This window comes from Phocoena sinus, chromosome 4 (assembly GCF_008692025.1).
Source record: "Phocoena sinus isolate mPhoSin1 chromosome 4, mPhoSin1.pri, whole genome shotgun sequence".
Lineage (NCBI taxonomy): Eukaryota > Metazoa > Chordata > Mammalia > Artiodactyla > Phocoenidae > Phocoena > Phocoena sinus.
Window position 1 is genome coordinate 19,190,311 of NC_045766.1, and position 26,837 is coordinate 19,217,147.

General features: G+C 47.8%; 1 protein-coding gene across 1 annotated transcript; it reads right to left on the reverse strand.

Moving 5' to 3' along the window:
• Positions 1-456: 456 nt before the first annotated feature.
• Positions 457-25,034, reverse strand: NME9 (NME/NM23 family member 9). Its single transcript, XM_032630743.1, has 12 exons — positions 25,020-25,034; positions 24,584-24,617; positions 18,267-18,324; positions 13,512-13,615; positions 11,815-11,886; positions 9,785-9,901; positions 8,368-8,443; positions 5,470-5,552; positions 5,087-5,179; positions 4,003-4,157; positions 2,437-2,573; positions 457-551 (listed from the first exon to the last, which is right to left on the reverse strand). Exons 2-12 carry the CDS (start codon positions 24,611-24,613, stop codon positions 457-459), a joined length of 1,020 nt encoding a protein of 339 aa, XP_032486634.1. The 5' UTR covers positions 24,614-24,617; positions 25,020-25,034.
• Positions 25,035-26,837: the final 1,803 nt, after the last annotated feature.

Consider the following 26,837-nt stretch of genomic DNA (forward strand, 5'->3'; position numbering starts at 1 on the left):
GCATATTCCAGGACTACCCTTGTGGCCTGGGTGGGCAGCATGAACATTTAAAGCTGATTTATATCTGCCCCCATGTCAGTAAGCCCTGAAGTGTCACATTCAATCTTGTTGGACTATTTTCAAGTCCGTTGTTACCAAGTTAAGCTCTAAAATTGTTTCATCCATAACGTAGATTTATTACTGGGAAACACTGTCCTCTGTAACTCAGTATCCCCTGAGATGACACTGTATCACGGCAGAGTTCAAGGACTGATGTCCATTTGTTTTCTAAGATCCCAGAGATGGCCAAAAAAAAGTACATGTTCCGTATTCGTACTGTTTAATAAGGCAGGAAAGTGGATACTGTTATTTTTATTCATGAACAATAACTAAACCAAAAAAGTATTGGTGCTCAAAAGAGGAAGTTTCGGTTCTGGAGGTTTCCTTACGTGCAGCAGATATGGGTGCACTGGCGCGTCATCTCACAGCCTCAGCCTGGTCGCAGGCCGCCTTGTCCACGTCCTCGAGGGAGCACAGCGCCTCACCGGCACCCTCTCCTTCGGCCTCGAGGCCTGTGGGACAACAGGCATGCTGTAGGACTTCTTACAGCAGCCCTGTCCCCAAACTGTCCACAAAGGAACAGCAGAAAGGGGAAATCTAAGTACATCACAGACGAAGTTAGGGGTCAGGGTGGACGGAGCAGCAGAGAGAGGTCCTAATATGTGTGTTAGGGACTCGGAAAAAATTAGGAGAGCAGGTGACATTGGTTGAGCACTTGATGTGTGTCAGGCCCCAGGCTAAGAGCGTCACCGTGCTTTGTCTCCTTTCATCTTCACAAGAGCCCTCTGAGGAGGAGGAGGATTATGGGGCTATAATGGGCCTCTCATTATCTCCATTTCACAAATGAGGAAACTGAGGTCCAAAAAGGGAAGTAACTTTCCCGAGGCTATTCCGCTAATAGATAGTGGAGCCAGGATTCAAACCCAGGATCCTGTCTCCAGGGCCCAGAAGAAGTGCTGGGTACGTGGAAAGCACACTCTGCCCCTGACAACTGAGAAGGCACAACATACATGTCAGACAAAGGGGCAGAACAGCACACCCCAACGAGGCTGTGCACTTACTCCCAGGTGCGGTCTAGGCTCGGACCCTTCTGGAATTGTTCCCTTTGTTCATTATCACCTGAGGCCAAAAAGTCAGGCTCACGATCTCCCAACACTCTCCCCGATGGCCCCCCGATGAGTGGTGCCCAGCCAGTTCGCTCTCCTCCTTTCCCAGAGTCATGCCTACTTGTTTCCAGTCACCCCCAAAAGGATGAAGGTGTCACATGACCCTGGACACATAAGGAAACACGTCGTGGGCTCTCCCTGCGGGCAGGCCCCCAAAGGAAAGCTGGTCCTCTCAGTAACACACCAGAGTGAGAGTTCTTCCCACAGAGGATGGCTTTGGAGAACCACCGCCCGCACTTAGATGTTCAGACTTGGGTCTCTGGTCCACATAGAGCCACACTTCCCAGGATTTCTCAGCTCCCTAAACTCCCTCACACTCCCAGCTTGTCCCTCAGTTGGCAGCAGGCAGCACCAGGATTAAACGAGGGCCAGCAGGGGTCAGCTCCCGCCCTTCCTTTCCTCGCCCTCAAACCACCTATTCTTGCTTGATTGGATTCAAATCTTGAAGAGAACATGACGAACATTCAAACATTTAGGTAAACCGACTGGTTAAAACCCAAACATTTAGGCACACGGAGGTTATTACCGTTTCAGATCTGCAGGCAGACTTCTCCCAAGAATGCCCCCTCTCACATCCTTTGCTTTTCCCAGGATGTTCACCCCCTGGCCCCTTCCACCTCACTTCAGGCTCAACCCAGAGACGTGCAACACGGTGACAGGAGCAGCACAGGCCGTGTCTGGTTCTTCCACTCGTGGAGTGGGGTGAGTCACGTGCACTCCGAGCCCCGTGGGTTTCTCACCCAGATCTGGAGGTGGGGATGACCCAGCATGCTTTTCCCAAAATGTGGGCTCTGAGGGGTATGAGAGCCATCGCAGCGATGGGCAGAGGGCCCTTCTGTGAAACTCCCTGCTTCTCGGCGACCCCACCAAGGGCTTGATGGGGCACGTGGAGCATAGAGAAAGTGAGGGAATGACGTCTGGCCTCTGCCATGGAAGTGGGCTTCCAGAAAGTTACATTTTCCGGGTGGTTTCCACAGGAGAATGCAAAGTAACTTTGTAACGAGAGTTTGACTTCAAAGTAAAAATGCAGCCAAAAATGTAATGAAAATGCAAAACTGTTACTCTGAAAACACAATAGAGCAGAACTGCCGCTAAAGTTATGTAATGGGCCCTGTTTCCCCAGCAGGCCCTTATTAGACGGAGGACTTGGTTACCACATAGTTACTGTCAGTACCCGCCCCCCATCCCCGCTGCAGATTTAATACAGACCAGATCTGCCTGGATGACTTACCCAGAGGGGCTTCCGGAACCTGGTCTGAAAACTTAAAACTGGGGAAGAGCAGTGCCAGTTCCCGGCGGGCATCTTCCGAGTCCCGGCTTCCATGGACTGCATTAAAGGGCATTTCTGTGCCATACTGAGCCCGGAGACTGGGAGCATGCAAAACGTACAAGAAACGATTGTCTCATTTGAAAAGAAATGTTTTGCTCTCTGGCAACATGGCCACCAGCTACCAATCAGCAGCTGGCATTTCTGTGACATGGCTTTCTCTGCTGGAAACGCCAGGAACAGCAGCAAGGATGATAGTAGCCACGGTGTTCTGGGCACGTTGCCAGTGCTTAACATACCTGATCTCATTTCATTTGTGCGGCAACCCTGTGAGGGAGACTCTGTCATGATCCCCAGTTTAAATATGCATGAGTTATGGTGTGAGCCCAGGAGCTGCTAGTTTATTGCTGTTACTACGGGGGCTAGGCTAGCACCCTGCCGAGGGCTTGGTACAGGTTGGCATAGTTAATCCCCCAAGGTCCCCTAAGATAATATTGCTAGGACTTCCCGTATGTCAAACAATGTTCTAACTTCTCTCTCTCTCTTTCTCTTTCTGCCTCTCTTCATCTGAGGCAGGTCCTATCCTATTATAGTTCCCATTTTCCAGATGAAGAAATTAAGGCAGAGGGATTAAAGCATGGATGACCCAGGGTCACACAGTTAGTAAGAGGAAGAAGAGAGATTCTAAGGTCGGTACTCTGAACCACAACACTGTACAGCCTCCCCCGACAGGTGCTCATATCCCCCTTTTATAGATGAGAGAACTGAGGCTCAGAAAACTTAAGATCTGAACCCTGGGCTGTCTGTCATCAGCCCGGGCTGCCTCATATATGAATGTTCCCGGCCCCCTGCAACTGTTACATCACAGTGAAAACTGCAGTTAGTTAGTCTCTTGCTAATTTCTTTCCTGTTGGTGAGGCGCCTCTCAGCTTCAAAGGCAAGACACAGTGGATTTGGCATTGGTGGTGCCAGGCTAAATATTCACACAGGGCCAGGGAGCAGACCAAGGCAGCCTAGTGCTGTGTGCAGAACAGAGTGCTCAGACTCTAGCGGGCCTCAGGACACCTTGGGTAGGGAGTAGGGGATGGGGGTTGAGGAGGTGAGTCTACACTGCACATTCCTAGGCCTCACCCAGAGTCTCTGACTTGGTAGACCTGGGTGGGGCCCTGGAATCTGTATTTCCTGAGTGAGAGTTGCAGGTGGCTCTGGGACCACACGACGGGACCCTTTGGCTGCAGAGAGAAGAACAGTGAGGATCCAGCTGCAGCCTTCAGAAGAGGGAAAGAGGCAGCAAGGAGGCACCCAGTGAAGAGCTGGGGACTGGATCAGAGGGAGAGGATGTCAGGGTCTCCTCAAATACATAACAGGGAGGTCAGGGACTCCCCTAATGTATGACAAAGAGGGAGCTTCATGGCCATCGGAGAGCCTTCTGTGTTACCCATGGTTCTGGGCTGAACGTCTAGCAGGGCTCTCAGCTTCCTTGGATGCAGGTTCTGAGATGGATGCGAGGACCACAGCTGGTGACATCACCTGTCAGGCTGCTCCCTCCTTGCCACATCGGGGTCACAGGGTCCCATGAGGGTTTGCCAGGCGGTGACCACATCCTCGGTGCCCTCAGTCCTGGTGAGGTTAAGGAGGTGGCTTGGTCCACTGCACATGTGATGTACCAGCTTCTCAAATGCCTCCTGGCACAGGGAGGGAAGACAGTGAGCCGGGGCAGGGGCCCCAGGGCCTGCAGAGGGCCGGCGGGCCCATCCCACACACAGGATGGGAGACCGTCAGTGAACGGCCTCGCCACCGGCCTGCATGCCGCGGAGGGCCCCGGGGAGGCGGGGGGCCTAACCACACCAAGATATAAGTTAAAGGTGGGAAGACGAGGCTTCGAGTTGACTCCCTTGGGGTTGAACATGAGATAATAAGTTAGGTGGGAGCATTTAGAAGACCACAAATATGGAAATCATGTGGGTGCTGGATAACCAGGGGATGCGGTTGAGACTGTGCAACCCTTCCCCCTTCTTCAAGTAGCAGTACTCAGGCTTCCTTTGGGGAGAAACTCTTCCCCATTTCACTTGGTCCTAGGCCAGCTGACAACCACAATGCCTATCCACCCCTCCACATACACACCCCCTCACCTGAGAGGTGGAGCCCAGGCTCGCTCACCGATACCCTCCCTCCCAAGTGGGTGAGTCACAAGCAGAAGCAGATGGAAAGTGGTTGGGTCTGAGTCCCCCAACAGCAGAACCCGAAGTGACTGTCCATGAGGTTTCGCTCCCAAGGGCCCTACCCCTGCCTTGGTTCTTCTTCTCCCCACACCTTCTTATGCAACTCCTTCAACTCTCTTCAGTTCTGGGAGTCGTGGAGTGTCCCTCTGATAAATTCCTTATTTCATCCCTTAAGTTGGAGTCAGACTCTCATCCTTGCTACCAAAGAATGTCTCCCTGATGCAGCCCGCAATTATGATTTGGAGACCAAGTTCATGGCTCACTTGCTGTTCATATTCTTGCTGTTCATAATATTCTATTTTCTCCCAAACTAATAGCAATCTATAAACACAATGTTGGAGAAAGAGAAAGAAATGAGAGTGTTTTGGATAAGTGGAAGCAGAGAAGCTGACCTCTCCAGCTCTGTGTTGGTAGAAAAGTCGCATTTCTGCTTCTCTCGTGGCTCTCTCTTCATCTGTTAAAATGTCAAACCCAGCTTCCTGGATCTGTAGGAGATACATATATATATATATATTCTAAAAGGGTAAAGCAAGCCCAAATTCACATTTCAATGTGTTGAGAGTAAAAGATGACGGAAAAGGCAACATTAAAAGCAGTGGAGACCCTCATCCTCCAATTCGATTTACAAGTTGTAAGTTACTTAAATGGAATTTTAATTAAGACTCCTTAGAAGCCTTCTTTCCCCCCGAGGACCCTGCTACACAATGCTCCACCCCTGTTTTTCCACCAGAGGAGACATGAGGATAGTCTGTAAGGTAAGCGTTGTCTCTCTCACCTTCGTGATAATCTCATCCGTCTTCCCATGGACCACCGCATCTGGTTTAATGACTGCCAAGGTGCAGGCCTTCTCTGATGACACTGCAACAAGCTGGCGATGGTGCTGTCAGACGCTGGGCTCTCGGGAGCCCCTCCGCAGGGATGTGCAGCCCCGCACACAGCCCCCGGCTTCCCTCCCCTGGCCTCTTGGCTGTGCTTGTGCAGACCTAGACTCTAGTGGATGCAGGGGTCTGGCTCCAGACCCCAACCTTAGCCTGGCTGCAAGGGACAGAGACATGCAAGGGACATGAACCTGGGAGGGAGGGTGTGGGGAGGGAGGAGAGGATGGGAGATGGGGGAGGAGGTCAAAGACAACTCAGGAACAAAAACCAGAAACAACCAAAAGAGTCGGCTCTTGTCCCTTCCTGTCTGTCACCCTGTCGTGATTCTTGACCTCTAACTGCTGCCGACCGTGTTCTCCTCTCCGTGTGCCTTTTTGCCTTTCCCGGCGTGTGGTCAGTAGTGGCTGCCCCAGGCCCCGAGTTGGCATGACTGGTCAGGGCCAGCGCATTCTACCAAACTGCGCCTTCAGTCTCCTCTGTCTCTGGTCACACTCTCCTGAGAATTGGCCAGCTCATTGCTTGGAGCCCAGGCACCAGTCATGGATCACCGGCCAGTCTACTGGTGGGCCGTGTCCATTGGTCCAAGCAGCTGTGGGGATGAGGAAGGTGCCGCGTGGCCGCCGTCCACCGCTCAGGCCTGCAGACGCCGTGGGGAGCCCTGTGTCTGGGCACAGACCCATCCCTGTCAGACTCCCGTTTGTATGGACTTGGCCTTGGTGAGCTACCTACACTCTCCACAGACTCTATATCCCCCCACGGCCTATTTTCTCTTTTCAACTTCTATATCAGTTGTGTTGTAACATGACAATATCTGCACCTGAGGAGGGCCTCCTACTTTGAAAAATCTAAAAAATGTGGACTGCAAAGGTGTGAATCATTTTAAGCAAGCCAATTGATTCATTATTCCGTGAGCACTATTTCTAACATCCTAGGAACACTTGGACTTTAAGGGACTCTTACAATAAATCCCCTTATAAATTGACCGATTCATGAGACCGCCTAGAGGTATAGGGTGAGAAGAGAAGAGACCGGGGCTGGGGCCCTGAGAACTCCAGCCTAAAAAGGGAGCAAAAGAAAAGAAGCCAAGGAAGGGGAGGTGGCGGAGAGGCCAGAGAAAACAAGAAGGAAAACGAGAAAGGTCTCGACATCTCAGACACCAGAGGAGAAGAGGGCTTTGAGTAGGAAGATGTTGGGGACGTCGGCCAAGCCCACAGAAGGATGCCATAGGCTATGACGGGAAACCGCCCGCTGGATTTGGCACCAAGAAGGTCACTGGAGCCTTGAGGAGCGGCAAGGGGGCAAGGGCAGAGGAGAGGGTGGCCCAAGGAGTGTGGACCACGTTCAGGAAGCTAGGCTCGGGGGAGAGGAAGGCGAAGGGCAAGGGTAGGCTTTGGGTAGTTTTCTAGGTGGAAAGACCTGATTTGGGAGAAAATAATGGGGAAAGGAAAAAAGAGGTCATCCCAGAAAGAGACAACAAACGTTTCCTGCAGAAGCCAAGTCGCTGATTTCCTTTTCACACTTGGTTTCTTGCTCTCCTAAACTGTGCCTCTTCCCTTGTTAGGATCCAACTCAGAAAGTCCTCGTCATCCACACGTGAATAAGCAGCTTTTCTATTTCAGGGAGTAATCAGAACGTCCTTCTCTCTCCAGCTCGGTTCTTGAGCTGCATCCTGGTCTCCCCTGGTGTCTCAGGGACCGTCAGGAGGCACCTTGCCAACAACAGCCTCTCTAACCTCTGGCTTCTCTTCCCACTGTCAGGTCAAGGCGTTCTTCTCATATTAAAGGTTCAGGAAGGAAGAACAGCAGTGCTCAGAGTATAAAATCCATGAGTTAATACTTGGGGCATAAGTGGAAGAGGGTGCAGGGCTGTGGGGAGGGAAGGGGTTCAGTACAGCTGACTTTCTGACACTTCAGAAAAAAGACGAAAGAAGCTCAAACTCTTTAGCTCAAATAAGGACTAAGGGAACACCAGCATCATTACTTTACCTTATTAGCGTCACGCCCTCCATCTTACTAAGGGAGCCTTTCCTGATGCCCAGAAATTGCCATGAAACTCACAGCTGTTATAAACTGATCATGATCAGAAAGCTGTGAACTGTGCCCAAGATGCCATTAAAGGGCAGGAGGGACACAACACAGTATGTTTGAAGTCAGGTGATTGGAGACAAAATATTTTATGAGTTATCTTCCCAGAGTTCAGATCGCTCAATAAACTGATTACTCATATATTTTATAAAGACACATCAGGGACTTCCCTGGTGGTCCAGTGGTTGAGACTCCGTGCTTCCAGCAGAGGGGGCGCAGGTTCGATCCATGGCAGGGGAACTGAGGTCCCACGTGACGTGCAATGAGGCCAAAAAAAATTAAAAAATAAAAAACACACATCAGGGCTTCCTTGGTGGCGCAGTGGTTAAGAATCCGCCTGCCAATGAAGGGGACACGGGTTCGAGCCCTGGTCCGGGAAGATCCCACATGCCGTGGAGCAACTCAGCCTGTGCACCACAACTACTGAGCCTGAGCTCTAGAGCCTGCGAGCCACAACTACTGAGCCCACGTGCCACAACTACTGAAGCCCACGTGCCTAGAGCCCGTGCTCCACAACAAGAGAAGCCACCGCAATGAGAAGCCCGCGCACCACGACGGAGAGTAGCCCCTGCTCGCCGCAACTAGAGAAAGCTCGCGCCCAGCAACAAAGACCCAACACAGCCAAAAATAAATTAATTAAAACAAAACAAAACACACCCACACCAAATCCGAGTCTGCTCTGCCTTCTTGCCATGTTGGTTCTGTACTCACCCGCATCCTCATCGTCACCATCTTCCTTTTCGTGGGAAAAGCATTCATCTTCATCAGAAAGAGCCTCATCTTCAATCTAGCACAAATTGGTCATGGACAGTAAGTAGTCAGCTAATTAAAACTCCACAAAGACCTTCAAAACCCAGCAGAAGCCAAATAGGTGAAGGTCCTAAACGCAGAGCAGAAGAAGAGGGTCAAGATTATCAGTCTTGGGGCTTCCCTGGTGGCGCAGTGGTTGGGAGTCCGCCTGCCGATGCAGAGGACACGGGTTCGTGCCCCAGTCCGGGAGGATCCCACATGCCGCGGAGCGGCTGGGCCCGTGAGCCATGGCCACTGAGCCTGCGCATCCGGAGCCTGTGGTCCGCAACGGGAGAGGCCAAAACAGTGAGAGGCCCACGTACCACAAAAATATATATATATTATCAGCCTTTTCAGGAACCTTTTGAGTAGTTGGGTGGTAGGGAGTGGGGGAGGGAGAGCGATTGAGGACCAGGAAATCCATGCTGACCTTAAGGTTTAGAGTCTGCCTGTTTCCACGAGCATCAGGTAGAAACTAAGGAAAAAGAAAGATGAAATAGAGAGCTGTCAAGAAGACAGAGTAAGAATTGAAATGCAAGTAAATAGTAAGCAACTGGCTACACAGTGCAGGTAGTACAGAGAGAGAGATCATTTATCTGTGGAGTAGGTACAAGCGTCTGTGATCTTCTTTCTTGGGGAAAAATTGCCACTTTCCTGGGGAACAAATGGGATTTGATTCCAATCCATTCTATGAAAACAGGGCTTTGCTCTTTGGAACTGAATGTGAAAACGTGAACAGTGAACGCGGAAAAACGTCAAGGCTCCTTTGGCAGCTGCTCGGGGCACCAGGAGATACTTCTTTCTACCTAAGGTGTGTCGGTTTTCAAAGGCTGCCAATTTTTTGTGAAAAACTTGCAGTCCACGTTGTCCTGGAAGTCATTTACCAAAATCACAAGCAGTGCTGATCTTGTTTCTTAAGGTAATGACCCCTTTCTAGTTAAAGAAATGAACCCTCTGGGATCACAAGTCAAACTCAGGAATGAGAAGGGAGGGCAGGTCACCAGGAGAGATTTCCCCCTGAGGCTGGCTCCTTGTACCCACTACTGGATTCGGAACTTCATGTCCATTTCTGAATTCGTTGTCAGCGTTCCAGAAACCCTGTTAAGAGATGCAGTGGGGATGAAAGGGAAATGGATAAAAGACGTTAAAGTGTTCTGGGTGAAGGGGACGACTTCAGAGAAGATTTCCTAGTGGGACTTGCATCCTCCCCTGAGCCCTCAGAGGCTCCCAGCCAGCATGGGCACGTAATGCAGCGTTCCAAGGACAGTGAAGACATCGGCGGGGCAGGGGAGGCACCTGCTGGCCTGGCCTGGGAGACACTCGTGGGCTGGCGGCTTACCACTCTCCGCTCTCTGCCTTCGGCCAGCACAATCTTTTCAGCCTGCAGCTGCTCTCGGATGGTTTTCTGCAGCAGCGGGGCATTTGCTCCTCTCACCAATGCCACCAGCTCCCCTCCCTAGAATACAGCACAGATGTCCTGCTCAGACCACACGATGCGCAACCTCCTTCAAGAGACACGAGGTTCCAAGAGCTTTGTTTACGAGTGTGCCCAAGGTCAAGGTCTGTGGAGCCCAGGCCCCTCCCTTCAGAACATCCTTCAGGACAGCGGGGAGTTAGGTGGGGGAGGACCAGGGCGCACTGGGTTGTGAGTGACTAAGGGTGGCCTCTCCTTGACTCCTTCACCCAACAAGTACCAGCTGAGCACTTACTATGCCAACACCAAGACAGACGCAGAGAACAGAAACACTAAACACGAAAAGACATAGCTGCCGCCCTCAGTGAGTGGGGTGTCAAGCGGGCAGAGAGTGGTCGTGTCAGAGAAACAGTTGCAATAGAATAAGAACATTGCTTTCATGGGGTACGAGGGGTCTGGGGCAAGAGCTGATCCCCAGCTCCATCTGGGGTGATCAGGGAAGGCCTCACAGTGGAGGTGGTGTTCCCGGTGAACCCGAGTTCACAGCCTTCGCTTTTTCAGAAGTCTCCCTGCCCGTCACTCATGGAAGTTCACTGCACGGGGTCCTCCTTCTGTTTCCATCCCACCCTCAGAGGACGGCCGCTGTGTGACTGTGCTGAGCTGCTGCACGCTCCCACACGGCCAGTTATGATTACGCTTCAATCCCGCACGCTCCGGGCTCAAGCAAGGAGACCACTGCAGTAAGGATCCCATTTCTGCAACTGAGCTCTCATGCCAGTTTGGCGGAGGGCACTTTCATCCCCGTGCTTCCCACCCCTGCTCCCTCCCCCACCAGGTTTCTTCGTAAAACCTCAGTCTCCCTCGAGAAAGCCGAAGCTCAAATAATGTTTCACCATAAGCTTCCAACTTGTAATACTTGCAGTGCCAAGGGCAGGAGCCCAAAGTTTTCCAAACTAAACAACTCTGGCCCCGGTTGGCAGATCCCAGTTTCCCTGACTGTGCTATGAGGGGCTGGACCGGGTCAGGAGGAGAATATCAATCCACTGTCTTCAGGGCCTGGCAGGTGACCTAAAACCAGGAAGCCAGGTGTGAGACAGCCGGGGGCCCTCATGGGCCTGGAGCCCCGCGTGGATGTCACAGCCGAAGGCAGCCAGATGCCCTTTCAAATGCTGAACCACTGGCCGTCATCAATCACCCCTCTCATTTCTGACTTTGTATCAACATATCTTCACATTTTACAATGAAACGAAGGTGAATACAAAGCTTGTCTACCCCACGAGGGAGCGTTCATGTTTGCTGAAAAGTCCCCTCTGTGGAGGTCTCCAAACTCTGCACTGAGAGTGAGACCTCAGTCAAGAGGTTCACTAGGGACTTCCCTGGTGACACAATGGTTAAGAATCCACTTGCCAAAGCAGGGGACACAGGTTCGATCCCTAGTCCCAGGAAGATCCCACATGCCACGGAGCAGCTAAGCCTGTGCGCCACAACTACTGAGCCCACGTGCCACAACTACTGAAGCCCGAGTGCCTAGAGCCCGTGCTCCACAACAAGAGAAGCCACTGCAGTGAGAAGCCCGCTCAGAGCAATGAAGAATAGTCCCCGCTCGCCGCAACTAGAGAAAGCCTGTGCGCAGCAACAAAGACCCAACGCAGCCAAAAACAAACAAACCAATAAAATAAGAGGTTCACGAACCAGAAAGAGCACAGGCCTCTGAGTGAGGCCTGCTCTGTCCCGGGTACTGCCCTCGTGAAGGCCCCAAGCCCAGAATGACTGCCCAGAGCTCCGCCCATGAGCAGCGCCATGATTAAGGGCATCTGTCCTCGGCCAAAATAATAGAGTCAGGGAGGAAACAGCATTCACTCGCTGGGAGCAGTGTGGCCTCTTGGTGAGAGGCGTCCATCTGAACCCTCGTGATGTGCAGCCGTGGGACAGTTCTGGACTGAAAATGTACTTACTGCATAAAACAGAAAGGTCGGCTCGCACCTCCCTCTGTATTTTTCGAGGACTTCAAGACAGTCCGCCTCTGCCTAAAGGAAACAGGCTGTCAGCGGGGCAGGTGCAGGGACAGGATGGCGGGAGAACCGTGCGGGACACACACACCACACCCCCCATACAGAGCACATACACATCCATATTGCACGCACACCACACACACACACACACACACACACACACACCAAACGCACATACTCCTCATCCCCCACATACCACACACCACATACATACCACATATACATACCACATATACATACCACACACACATATACATACCACACACATATACATACCACACACATATACATACCATACACATATACGTACCACACACATATACATACCATACACATATACATAACATATACATGCCACACACACATATACACACCACACACATATACATACCATACACATATACATAACATATACATACCACACATATACACACCGTACACATATACATAACATATACGTACCACACACACATATACATACCACACACATATACATAACATATACGTACCACACACATATACATACCACACACATATACATACCATACACATATACATAACATATACATACCACACATATACACACCGTACACATATACATAGCATATACGTACCACACACACATATACATACCATACACATATACATAACATATACGTACCACACACACATATACATACTACACACACATACTATCAGCACATACATCCTGCTACACATGCACGCGCATATGTTACGCATAATATACACACATCACACACACATATCACATCCTCCCACACACCACACGCGTGCACGCACGTACATCACACAGTGACTGCCCTCCCCAGCTGGAGCCCTGGCTTGCTCTCTCTCACGCTCCTTCTTCTAATGCCTTTCATCAGAATCTTAACAACGGTCAACATACTGGTAAAAAGTGTTGCCAGTGTAGTTTTCTGAGGAATAAAATAAGGAGGATGTGACAGTTTGTCCTGCTCCGGATCAAGGGAGCTCCACCACTAACATCCCACATCTGCCCCGAGTGGCAACAACAGAGGAAGGTCCTCAGCTCACCTCCGGGTCTGATAAAGCTCCCCATCCAGACCCCTCCTCCGCTCACTCCACAGAAGCCTCACAACCCACTCCCACGGGAGGAGTGCAAGCCCTGGGAGCCCAGCTTCTCAAGAGTTAACGTAAGGGAGAGTCTCGCCTGTATTCACCGTCTCTGAGCCTCAACCCATGCAGCTCATCCAGTGTCTCTTGCATGCTTCTCTGGAAGTGATTCCCATTTCCATACACTGACCTGAGTAAACGTTTGCTGAAAGTTCCCCTTTAAGGAGCAACGATAGAAATCTTAAACCCTGTGCTCTGGAAGTGAAACTTCAGGGTTCACAGTGGACACGAGCCAAGAGGGAGTGTTGGCCTTAAAGTGGCCGCACGCCTTCCCGGCTCCGGCATCAGGGGCAGCTGAGCCCACAGGGACTGTCGAGAGGCAGGGTGGGGGGGAGGCTTCCTCTCTAGAGAAACTGGTATCAGCAAAAAAATCCACAACGGATGCCTTGTCAATTATCTGAAAAAGGCCCCTCAAACTTCCTGTTCCTGTTCTAAAATGTTTAAGTTTTTTACAAGTTGCGTGACATTGTGCTGAGAGAGGACCTTACTAATGCAAAATGCAGAAGGTCCAGGCCGACCTCGATCCTCATCTTCTGGAAGAGGCTCACCACAGGCTTGCAGGGGCCGCACCAGCCTTGGTAGACGTCGACAACTGCGTGGAACCAAGAAGCAGGAGCGCTCAGCAGGCACCAGCACCCCGCACGTCAGGCAAAATTGATACCTGCACATTCCAACCCCCTCCGATGGACATCTGTTTGCAGGGATATTTATTTCATGGTTAAAGGGATTTATTATCCCAGCAGAGTATGAGCGAGTGTGGCAACACAGCTTTCCTTCATGAACTCAGTGTTCCGAATTCTAAACACAATGACGTGAGCGTGGTGGAAAATCACTTACTCAACATGGATCCTTTGCCTTAAGGGACTCTCAGCTACATTCAGGGTCAGGCCTAGCACAGAGAAGCCCTCAGTACCTATTTGAAATAGACTGAAACTATCTCTTCTAAAAGGAAGAGGTCGCTGTAGGTGACCTATCAGGATGCAACCAACTCTTAGCTACTCTGGTAATAAACATAGCATTAACCTTTCCTCCTGATGCATTGGAAGCCACTTGCTTTGGGTAAAGGAGAGTTTTATCTTTAAAACTTCACTTTATCAAATCAACATTATTCTCCTGGAAAGTGAATATGAGAGAGACCTAGGTGGAAACTGGGGTGCGTTTTTCTGCTTTGGTCCCAGTCTCTGGAGTGTGGTGGGACTGGGTGTGAGGGACCCTCCTGTCTGATTGCACTAGACCCCGAGGCCTGTGAGAAGCTAGGCAGCGAAGCCAACTCATGTGCACCGGATACGCACCAGACCTGCCCAGCCCAGTCAGACACAGCAAGTGAGTGCTAGATGGTGATGGACCGGTGGTCACATTTTAAGGAAGGATGTCTTCCTAAAGACCTCAGCACTCAGAGCTCATGTCTGATCCACACAGGGGGTGTTTCTGTTCTGCAGCTAGAGTGCATCCTCATGGGGTCAGAGTGTGGACACTGCTTATAAACTACCAGCCCTGCCAGTTTTAATAGCATGCAATTTGCGATTTGACTTTTTGAAGATTCACATTTCAAAATTTTCACATCACATGAGAACTGTTAATAAACCATGATATAAATTACCTTTTTTCTTTTTTTTTTTTTTTTTGGCCATGTCACACGGCTTGCGGGATCTTAGTTCCCCGATCAGAAATTGAACCCAGGTCCTCAGCAGTGAAAGATCAGAGTCCTAACCACTGTACCACCAGGGAATTCCCTAAATTATCATTATTAAAATTAGCGTAGACTCTGACAGCACTGGCTTAACGCTGTGCTGTAGGACTCAGGGGAGGAGGCTTCGCAGTGGAGAGGCGACTTGCATTGGGCATTGTGGAAATGCCAGGCTTGGACGGGCAGAGAGGGAGGCCATGTGGGAAGCATGGTGGGGGAGTCCAGGGGCCGCTGCGGTTGGGTTGATCAGTGGTGGCAGAGATCACTGGAGGAGTGGGGAATGTGGGTTTGAGGGGTTCCATCCTGATTTACTAGGCAACGAGGGTTCACAGTAAGTTTTAGAAAGGAGAGAGAGTTAATATTTACTGAGCTATGAGAGAGCATCTGCACTTTGCTTTTCTCTCAAAAAATCCAGCAAGATAGGTATCATTATCCTACCATAGCAATGAGGAATGAAGTAACCAACCCAAGGTAAAAAATAAATAAATAAAAATTCTCAAGCAGTAGACCCGAGTTTTGGACCGAGGTTTGTCTGATGCTACAGCCCGTGCTCTTTCAATGACTCCAGGAAAGAAGATGCATGGATTCAACAGTATGGGTTAGTTCAGCCAAGCAACATAGTTTTGCAGAGAAAGTGAGAGCCAGCCTGGCTTTAAGAGGGACGAGGAAGCCAGACACAGGGGTGGCTGTGTTGAGGGAGGGGAGAAACGAAGGAATCCCTGAGACTTTGAAAATGTAGTGGAAAGACTGGGGGTGGCAGTCCTGTGGGTGTGAGAAGGACCACCTTTGAGCCCGGCAGAGAGAAAGCACTGGGTGGAGGCAGGGAGACGGCATCTGGGGAGGGAGGAGAGTGAACTAGATTCCAGACACATTGCATTTCCAGTACCGACCAGAGAGTCTAGGGCAAATAGCCCCAAAGTCAGCCAGACACCAGCAGAGGCCAGAGAGAAGGATCTGGTCCTCCTCAACATCCAGGCGGAGGATAAAGCTTCTTTGAGGCTCCTTTGAGGACAACAGCTTCACAGTTGAGGGATTTGGAGATTTCAATAGACCACAGGAACAGGAGAGAAAGGCATTTGGGTGACTCCAGGAAAAAATCCTTGAAGAATTAGAAGACCCTGTATCCAGGCCCACCAAGGAGAACAGGTTCAAGCCCCAGCAGGAAAAAATTGGGACCCAATTAGCTGCCAATCTCTATGCAGGGTTTGCATTGCTAGGTCAGCCTAGTCATTTGTACCAGCCTCCCATCTCCTCTTGCACTCCCTGGCTCTACGAGGAGTGGTGGTGACAAAGGCACACTTCCCACGGTTGTGGGAGAGAGGTGGCTGCAGACGGGAGAGGAAGTTATGAAGAGATTGACTCTGAAAGGCAGGAAGCAGAAAGAGAAGCAAGGAAAGGAATGGCAGAGAAAATGAAAAGCAGGGGATGTGTGTAAATCTGATAGATTTTCGCATGTTTGAAGGCAGATGGAAGTGAGCCAGCAGAAGACCAGACTTCCAAGATGGTGGCTGACCTTGGAAGCAAATCTCTGCTGGTTCTAGAAAGAGGGAGGAGCCTGAGTTCCTGGCGACTGCTTGATGAAGAGGGGCAGACGAGCCCCCGCTGCCTTAGGTCCACACAGTTCCCTCGTGTCGTGCTCTGAGCAGGACTCGACAAAGTCCACGCTCAATAGATTAGGGTGCCTGGAACGTGGCACGTCCTCCAAAAATGAGGAGCTGGTGGCTTTCTTACTGTTGTTAAAGAAATAGAAGTCATGGTGGTTTTGCCCTGGAGCCATGTTCCGGTTGCACACAAGGCACATGGACAACATAGTTAAGACCTGGCACCATCAACAAAGCCTTGTAATCCCTCAAGTAGTAGAGTGTGGCCAGACTCACACCCACATCCTGGATCAATGGAAGCGCATTTATTAAGAACCCACTCGGCCCGGGCCTGGACACGTCCGCTCCTGATGGAAATGAAAAAGACAATGGCCCTGTGCTAGAGTCTGGGGGAAGGCATGGAATGCCTACCTTCACAGGGGCCACACCAGGTTGGGTGTGTGCTGGGGGTTGAGACAGAGACACCAGGCGGAAGTGACCGCACAGAGGTTCAGGAAAGATTTCATGCAAGGAGGCTGCTTTAGAACTGCCTGGGGATGAGAAAGGTTTCTACAGGTTGTAGAGGGGTCATGATATTTCAGGTAATAGGAACAACGTGGATACAAGTGAAGAAGTGGGGAAACTTGTGGCATGTTCGGGAAACAGGTTGGAGCCGAGGACAAACCTCAGGGGACAGTGGGTGAAGGGGCTGGAGGGATGGGGGAGGGGGGCTTGAGTGCTGAAGTCATGGGTGCAGGGGCGGCGATGGAGAGAGATGAGAGCAGATACCAGCTGACCGAGCGTATTTATTTATAGAGAGAACTGAGCAGACACAGACATGGAGCCCAGAGATCTCTAGAGGAAAAGAAGCAGAGAAAGGAAGAGCTGGGGAGCGGCTGTGCTGGGCAGCCTCTAAGATGCCGCCAGTGAGCCCTGCCTCCTGGGATTCAAGCCTTTGTGTGATCCTCTGCCTTTGAGTGCAGGCTCCACCCAGGGCGAACAGAACAGGGCAAAAACAATGGGATGTTACTTTTGAGATTAGCTCACAAAAAGGCTGGGACTTTCGTCTCTCTCGCTCTCTCTCTCTCTCTCTCTCTCTCTCTCTCTCTCTCTCTCTCTCTCTCTCTCTTTTCCTCCCTCCCTGAGCCCTGCTTTGGGGGGAGAAAGAAGCTACCGTGTCGTGAGCAGCCTTGTGGAGAAACTGATGACAAGAAACTGATGTCTCTGGTAAACAGCTAGCAAGGACCTAGGTCCTGCCAATGGCCACAGGAATGGGCTTGGAAGTGACCTTCTAAGATCTGCCAAAGCCAAATGACTGAGCATGGAAGTAAATCTGACTCAGTTGAGCCTTGACATTCTCTGTGTGACTCCTTAGCTGCAGCCTTGTGAGAGACTCCAAGACAAAGGCACCCAGCTAAGCAGCCCCTGGATTCTGGATCCACAGAAACCGTGGGATAATACATGTTTCGTGTTATAAGGCACTACGTTTGGGGGTAAATTGTTGCTCGGCAATAGATAATTGATGCAAGGATGACAGCGACAAGGAGGCCCAGTGACAGTGGCTTTGCTGTTTCCTAATGACTGTGCAGCCCCTGGTTCCACTTGCTTGGGTTGCCTGTCTCTCCTTCCAGCGCTTGAGTTCTGAGAGATCCCATATTCCTTTCAGTACCTTCCCCTTTTGTGCCTCGGGTAATTAGAAGAGGTTTCCGTTGCTTAACTAAACAAGCCCTGAGTATGGCTCACCATAATCTAAAAGAAGGGAACCCTGCTATCTGGCAGTACTGACTAGTTTCCTGAACTGAACTCACAGATGTTCAAGTCAGATATGTATTTAAACACAAAGAAATTACCTGGTTCTTTATTTATGAAACTCGAGGTTATAGGAAAAGGATGCTCTTTGCAGTTTTCTCTTCATTGTTCAATATGTCATTTGGCAATTTTGAAAAGGATGGGTCTAAAAAATTATCTTAAATTACCAGTTAGTCCTTTGGAACTGAGCATTTCCTCCCAAAGTTCCTGGGTACTGATGTTGACCTAGCATCAAAGAGAAACAAACGCTGTATTACTGAGGGTGCCGATGGGGAGACAATTTTATGTATTCAATTGCTCCAGGTATCTACCTATTGTTCTCTCTCTCAATGAAATACTTTACAAATACAGCTCAAGTTGTCATCTTTCCCCAATCCTCTCTTCTCTTTTCTCTCTCCTCCTGCCTCCACCCCCAAGAATAACCACTATCCTAAGAAAGTCTCATTTAAAAATTTTTTTAACTTGTTACTTGTCCAAAAACACTATATAAAATTGTTTCGTGTCCCTAAATATGCATAAATGGTACCATACTGAAGATATCCTTTTTCAATTTGTGTTTTTACTCAACATTAAATTTTTTTAATTAACTTATTTTTATTTTTGGCTGCATTGGGTCCTCACCGCTGCGCGCGGGCCCCCTCCAGCCGCGGCGCGTGGGCTTCTCACTGCAGTGGCCTCTCCCGCCGCGGAGCACGGGCTCCAAGCGCGCGGGCCTCAGTAGCCGTGGCTCGCGGGCTCTAGAGCGCAGGCTCAGCAGTTGTGGTACACGGGCACAGCCGCTCCACGGCACGTGGGATCTCCCTGGACCAGGGCCCGAACCCGTGTCCCCCGCGTCGGCAGGCAGGTTCCCAACCACTGCGCCACCGGGGAAGCCCGACATTAAATTCTGACATTTATCTATATCTATGTACAGAGAGATACTCTTTTTTTTGGTCTTTTTATACGTTTTATCGAGCTACAAATTATGTATAATGAGATACACAGAACTAAATTGCTACGAATCAATGAGTTTTGACAAATGCACACATCCAGGTAACCACACTCCTATCACAATACAGGACATTCCATCTCCCAGAAAGTTCCCTCCTTTCTCCTCCCGGTCACTCCGCAGTCCTCATCCCAGGGAAACACTCATCTGCTTTCCGTCATAATAAGTTCATTTTGGGCTTCCCTGGTGGCGCAGTGGTTGAGAGTCCGCCTGCCGACGCAGGGGACACGGGTTCGTGCCCCGGTCCGGGAAGATCCCACATGCCGCGGAGCGGCTGGGCCCGTGAGCCATGGCCGCTGAGCCTGCGCATCCGGAGCCTGTGCTCCGCAATGGGAGAGGCCACAGCCGTGAGAGGCCCGCATACCGCAAAAAGGTCATTTTGCCTATTGTAGCACTTCATATAAGTGAGATAGTACAGCATGTCTCACTTTGCACTGGCCTCTTTGGCTCAGCAAATTGGGGGGTTCATCTGTGTAGTTGTGTGTCAGTGGTTTGTTCATTTTTATTCCTGAGCATGTTCCATTGTATGACAACATCACAAACTTCTTGATAGAGAGTTAGGGGCTCTCATGAATAAAGACTTAGGAACATTCTTGTTAAACCTTTTTGTGTTCGTGTTCTCATTTGTCTTTGGTAGGTAAATACCTAGGAATTAAATTGCTGGGACATAGGGTAAGTAGATATTCAGTTTAATAGGAAACTGCCAGTGTTTTTCCTAAAGTGCTTGAACCATTTTAAATTTCTATCAGCAAAGTATAAGAGCTCTGGCTGCTCCACATTCTCACCAAAATTCAGCCACGCTAATGGTGATGTAGTGGTATCTCAATGTGGCTTTCATTTCTTTTCCCTGATGACTAATGGTATTGAGCACTATTTCATGGGCTTATCAGTCATTTGTATATCTTCTTTGAGAAGTGTCCATTGATCTGTCCATTTTCTTAAATTGGATTGTTGACCAATTTAAAGTATATTATTAGATTATATATACTTTTGGTGGGGGACAAGTTCTTGTCAGACATATGCATTATAAAAAATTTCTCTCCAAGTTTGAGGTTGGCCTATTAATTTCCTGAACAGTTTTTGTTGAGCAGAAGTTTTTAATATTGATGAAGTCAAATGGATCAAAGTTTAGTTTTATGGTTAAGGCTACTACATCCTTCTTAGGAAACCTTTCCTCAAAGTCATAAAGATGCTCTCCTATTTTCTTCTGGAAGCTTTATAATTTAGGCTTTCACATTTAAGCCTGTGAGCCATGTGAAATTAATTTTTGTCTACGTTGTGAGGGAAGGATTGGGGTTAATATTTTTTTCATGTGTAGGTATAGTTGTTTCTGCAAAAGTTGCTGAAAAAAATTTATTTCCCTATTAACTTCCTTTGTTGAAAACCAATTGATTGCATAAGTATGGGTTTATTTTGGACTCTATTCTGTTTTATTGACCTATTTATTCTTATGCCAGTACTATACTATTTTGATTACTGTAGCTTTATGATAAGTCTTGGAATCAGGCCGTGTAAGGCTTCCATATGTGTTTTTCTTTTTCAAGATTGTTTTGGCTATTCTAGCTCCTTTACATTTTCAGATACATTTCAAAACCAGCTTGTCAATTTCTGCAATTATTTTAATTGGGATTGCATTGAATCTATGGATCGATTTGGGATAAAACTGAAATCTTAACAAGACTGAGTCTTCCAGTACATGAACATAATGTTTCTTAACACTTATTAAATAGTCCTTAATTTTTCACAGCAACATTTCATAGTTTTTGGTGTGTATGTTTTGCACATCTTTTGTTAAATATATCCCAACATCTACATCCTAAGTAATTAACAGTTGCGTTTATTGCCATTTCTTCACATTTTTCTCTTATCTACCTACAAAGTAGTTTGGTTTATATCAGAAATGAGAATCAAATAAATACATATTATAAATAGTACATTATTAATAGTGTACCTTTTTGTATAATGTTTTTATTTGGAAATAATTTCAAACTTACAGAAAATTTGCAAGTACAGTGTAAATAACCTTTTCTTGAACTATTTGAAAGTAAATTACTGACTTGATTTCCTTTTATCCCCGAACACATTATTCAACATAACCACAGTACAATCATCAAAGTCAAGAAATAAACACTGATATATTATTACTGTCTAATCCCCAGACCCCATTTAAGTTTTACCAATCATCCCAATAATGTCCTGAATAGCAAAGGATCTAAACAGAATCATGTGCTGGATTTATTTGTCAAGTCTCTGTAGTCTGTCTTAGTCTGTAACAGTTCTTCAGCTGTTCTTTGATTTTCATGACCTTGATACTTGTGAAGACTACAGGAGGGTTATTTTGTAGAATGCCCCTCAGTTTGGGTGTGTTCGGTGTTTCCTCCTGATTAGAAGCAGGCTGTGCATCTTTGTATTGGTTGGAATGGTTGAATTGGTCGGAACTGGTTGGATCAGTTGGATTGCTTGGAATTAGTTGGATTGGTTGGAACTGATTGGATTAGTTGGAACTGATTGGGATTAGTTGACACTAGTTGGATTGGCTGGAATTAGTTGGATTGGTTAGAGCTGGTTGGATTAGTTGGAACTGGTTGGGATTGGTCGGAACTGGTTGGCTTGGTTGGAACTGGTTGGATTGGTTGGAATTAGTTGGATTCGTTGGAACTGGCTGGATTAATCGGAATTGGTTGGATCGGAATTAGTTGGATCAGTTGGAACTGGTTGGATCAGTTGGATTGCTTGGAATTAGTTGGATTGGTTGGAACTGGTTGGATTGGTTGGAACTGTTTGGATTAGTTGGAACTGGTTGGATTGGCTGGAATCAGTTGGATTGGTTAGAGCTGGTTGGGATTGGTCAGAACTGGTTGGATTAGCTGGAACTAGTTGGATTGGTTGGAGTGTCAGAATCAGAAGGATGTTCTCTCATTGCATCCTCTCAGGTGACCCACACTGTTGATCTGCCCCCATACTGATGATGTTCACTTTGATCACTTGATTAAGGTGGTCTGTCAGACTTCTGCACTGTGAAATTATTCTCTTTCCCTTTGTAATTAATAAGGTTTTGTGGAGAGCTGCTTTGAAAAAATATAAATTAAAAGACCATGACAATTACCGCTCATTGTTAACACGGTATGCTAAGGTGTTTGCCTCTTTAAAAGGGTTGGAAACATGTAACATCTGCAAATCCTCTATTAAAGATCCATCTTTCTAAATAATTCATGCTTCCATACATTTTTTGTTTCTATGAAGAAAAAAGAAAGAAAAAACAGGAAAGTCTTCGTGATGCCTTACATGCCGTAAGAGAGTTGGACTGGTGTCATCCTGATTCCACAACTATAGTCCTAAGGAAAATGATAGAACTCAGGAGTCCTCGCCCTCTCTCTCATAACAGTCACTTTCAGAGACTCAGCTGTCAGTCAGTGGCAACTCTCTGTGGTGCACCCCCATCATGGACTGAGCCACACCAGGGCCAGGACTCTGGACAGCTGAAGAACCTCACTCCTAGGAGCAGCACAGGAACAGAGAGGTATGGGAAATACCTGGACCTCAAGAAGTCCTACATGAGGTAGAGAATGAATGGCGAAAGTGTGGCACCCGCCTTTTGACCACACTGTCTCTTGATATCCTGCAATTCCTGTCTTAGTCACAGAAGGAACCCTAAATAGTCTTACCCAGAGAGAGAACAGGGTTCCTGGGTTGGCAGACCCTAGAGCACTGCTTTCAAGGAGTTGACCTGGTAGACAGGCAACGCTTACACAGATGCCTCAGTGCATAGCCACCCCAACCTCAGCAAATGGGAGCACTTCCTTTGAGGACCGCAGTGAACTCAGAGCTCTGGGGAATACGCGTGGAAAAAGAATTGGTGAAAAATGCTATTACTCTCAAAGGGGATATAAGGTGTAAACACAAGAAAAGACAGTCTTATGGGGCAAAAATCTTAGAGCCACGACAGACAGCATTCAGACCAGCCTGGAAATGTCTAAAGGAGTCTCATCATAACAACTCTGCTGGTTATGTATTATCCGTCCTGTTTACATAAAGAGCATGGAGGCTCAGAGAGGTTGAGGAAATCATTCACAGCAATAAGTGGTAGGACCAGGTGCTTAGAATTGATTCACAGACAGAATACAGACAGAGGAAAAGTTTTATAACTCTAGAGTACTAGAATATCAATGCTGGAAGGCCCTTAGGTATAATTCACCCAACATCCTCATTCCACAGATGAGCAAGCTATAGCCCAGAGAGGTTACGTGATTTATCCAAAGTCCCAGAGCTGGCTAAGAGAAGAGGTAAGAACTACATCAAGTCTTCGACTTCCAGTCCGAAGATCTTCCCTTCCCCCCCCCACCCCGCGCCCTGCACACTGTCCTCAGCCTGACATTGCTTTCTCCCTTTTAAAAATCACTAGGCTTTTGAAATTCACATGTAAAGTGGTGGTGCCACAGAGAACAATAAAGGAGAAATCAGATGACTCAAGACCACTGCTGCTCTTCTCTCCAAGAACTGCCTAGAGCCTGAGCACGTACCCTGATGGACTGAACTGACTATGAGACATTTTAAAGTGTGCTTTCAAAGGTATCCATATTATACATCATCCACATGATCTTATCTTATAAAGCCCTCCCTTCCACTGCCAGGACCCATGCCTGCATCACTTTAGAATCAACCACCACTTACTGTCCAGGACCAGGGAATAAAAGAACAGACCCTGGCTTATGGAGTCACTTATCACAGGCACAAACGAAGTAAGGCACTCTATAATGAAAGTGTAGCGCACAGAATATCAAAACACATTTCTTGAATAAGCGAATGATTTCAGAGAGTAGTGGTGTGAGAACTGGGTCTGCAGAGAGGGCATAGTTACAGCCACATGGCCAAACTTAAAAGGACCGATACCATATTCTCTCAGCAAGCCACAATTATACTTCAACAAAAAGAGATGTCAACGTCGAATTATACTGATTCATCTTTTCTGGTTTTTTTAGTTTTACGTTAATTCACGTTTGAGTTTATGGTTGCATAAGCATAAATAGCTTCCACCCCAGTTTATGTGTGTTTCTACTTAAGCGCACAAAAAATTTGTCATCACTAGAGATCCAAGATAAGGGTTTTTTTTTCCCCTTTAAGATGGAAGGTACAATATTCAAGTTTGAGAACGCTGTCTGTCACATACTACTGGCAAACAATATCTTTTTTTTTTTTTTTTTTTTTGTGGTACGCGGGCCTCTCACTGTTGTGGCCTCTCCCGTTGCGGAGCAACAGGCTCCGGACGCGCAGGCTCAGCGGCCATGGCTCACGGGCCCAGCCGCTCCGCGGCATGTGGGATCTTCCTGGACCGGGGCACGAACCCGTGTCCCCTGCATCGGCAGGCGGACTCTCAACCACTGCGCCACCAGGGAAGCCCACAATATCGTTTTTATACTCCACTTCCCGCTCCACACCATCCTCCTCGCCCCCCAACCCCAGTCAAGTGCTGGAAGGAAGCTCCTCTTTGAGGCTTACCTGCAGGGCCATTTCCTTCTTGCTCCCCATGGCACTGCAAAGAAGACAGAAGCTCTGTTACTGACAAAACGCTGTGCTGATCAGCAAGCCGAGACCCTCCCTCAGACAAAGCCCCCCCCCCCGCCCCTTTAAGTTAGAGTGGCAGCAAATAAACGCAATGATGCAAAATGAACACCCCACGGGAGAAGCAGAGCTTGCGGCCCGCGGGCTCATGGCTCGCCGGAAGATTTTCTGCGGATTTGCGGAGCCCCTTTCCCGCCCCGGAGCTGGCCAAGGGGTACGCGCAGAGGCCAGAGTACGGGCTCCCGGGCCACGCAGCCCGTCAGGTATCCGAGCGCCTGCCGAGGAATTCGGATGGAAAAAGTCTACAGAACCCTGCTGTTCCAATTTATTCCTGGGAAACTGAGTCACTGCAAACAGATACACCGTCTTCGACCTGCAGCGAGAGTTTCCAACAAAATTTGCCGCGACCGAGCCACGGTCGTCATGGCAACACAGCGCTGGCCTAAGGTGGCCAAGAAATAAACAGGAGTACACATAAGCCACGCCTACTCTGAGCCCAGCGGAAAGGCAGGAGGGTGTCCCGCCCCTTGCTGTCAGAATTGGACTGTAGGAACACTTTCATTGGCTAAAGAGTTTGTCCCTGTCTGGGACATATGAACCCACCAAGCAAAGACCCGGTGCATCCATGTACTGTAGAGTTACATCCTCGAATCCCTGCATCCCTTCTGTCCCACCAGGACTGGCATGCAGCTTTTCTATTGCTACTTAATACATGCCGGGCAGGGGTGGCTCCAGGTTTTGAGGGTCGGAAGAGGTTCCCTTTAAGACAAAGAATACAAAATTACAAATTCAAAATTAAGTATGAAAGTCAAGTGGAGCAAATAGAAAACAAGTACAAACCTGGTGTAAATGATCTACACCAATTAAAAGACGGAAATTGTCAATGGATAAAACAAGGCCCAACTGTATGTTGTCTACAAGAAATCCATTTTAAATATAAAGACACAGGTTTAAAAGTTTAAAAAAAAAGACACTTAAAAGTAAAGTAAAGGGGTGGAGAAAGCTATGCCATGCTAACACTAATCAAAAGAAAGCTGGAGTAGCTATATTAATTTCAGACAAAGCAGATTTCAGAACAAGGAAATGTATCAGGGATAAAGAGAGGGCACTACATAATGTTAAAGGGATCAGTTCTCCAGGAAGACATAACAATACTTACTGTGTATGCACCTAACAACAGAGCATCCAAATACGAGGCAAAAACTGTTTGAACTGCCAAGAAAAAATAGATAAACCCACTATTATAATTGAAGACTTCAACACCACATCTTTAGGAATGAGTAGATCCAGCAGGCAGATAATGAGCAAGGATATAGTTGAACTGAGCAAACAACGTCAGCCAACCTGATCTAATTGACATCTATACAATACTTCCTCTGAACAGCAGAATACAGATTCTTCTCAAGTTCACATGGAACATTCACCAAGATAGGCCACATGCCATGTCATAAAAATACCCTAACAAATTTAAAAGAATAGAAATCACACAGAGTATGTCCTCAGACCACAATGGAATTAAACCAGAAATCAATAATAGCTGGTGAAAGACATCTAAAAGATTTATATAAATGGAGAGATATTCCATGTTTGTGGAGAGGAAGAATCAATATTTTTAGATGTGATCTATAGATTAAACACAGTTTCAGTCAAAATCCCAGCAAGCTATTTTGTAGATAACAACAAACTAATTCTAGATTTTATATGAAAAGATAAGAGACAAAGAATAGTCAACACAACAGTGAAGAATAACAAAGTTGAAGAACTGACACTGTTGGACTTCGAGACTTACCATTAAGCTACAATAAGCAAGACAGCATTTTAGTGAAAGAATAGATACATAGATCAATGGAATAGAATAAAAAGTGCAGAAAAAGACCTGTACAAATGTAGTCAACTGATCTTTGACAAAGGGGTAAAGGAAAGTGATTGTAGAAAGAATGGTCTTTTCAAAAAATGGTGCTGGAGTAATTGGACATCCATTTGCAAAAAAAAATCTGGACATAGACCTTACACTTTTCACAAAAATTGACTCAAAATGGATCATAGACATAAATATAAAATGGAAAACCTTAAAACTTGAGAAGAAAACAAAGGAGAAAATCTAGGTGAACTTGGGTTTGGCAATGACTTTTTAAGATACAACATCAAAAGAATGATCCATGAAAGAAAAAAATTATAAGTTAGATTTTAT

Coding starts and splice junctions, on each gene's coding strand:
- NME9 (XM_032630743.1), bottom strand. CDS start 24,613: ATGGGGAGCAAGAAGGAAATGGCCCTGCAG. Junction 5,553..8,367: donor TGGTGACGATGAGGATGCGG/GTGAGTACAGAA, acceptor AGCTTGTTGCAG/TGTCATCAGAGAAGGCCTGC. Junction 552..2,436: donor GGTTCCGGAAGCCCCTCTGG/GTAAGTCATCCA, acceptor GTTGTCCCACAG/GCCTCGAGGCCGAAGGAGAG.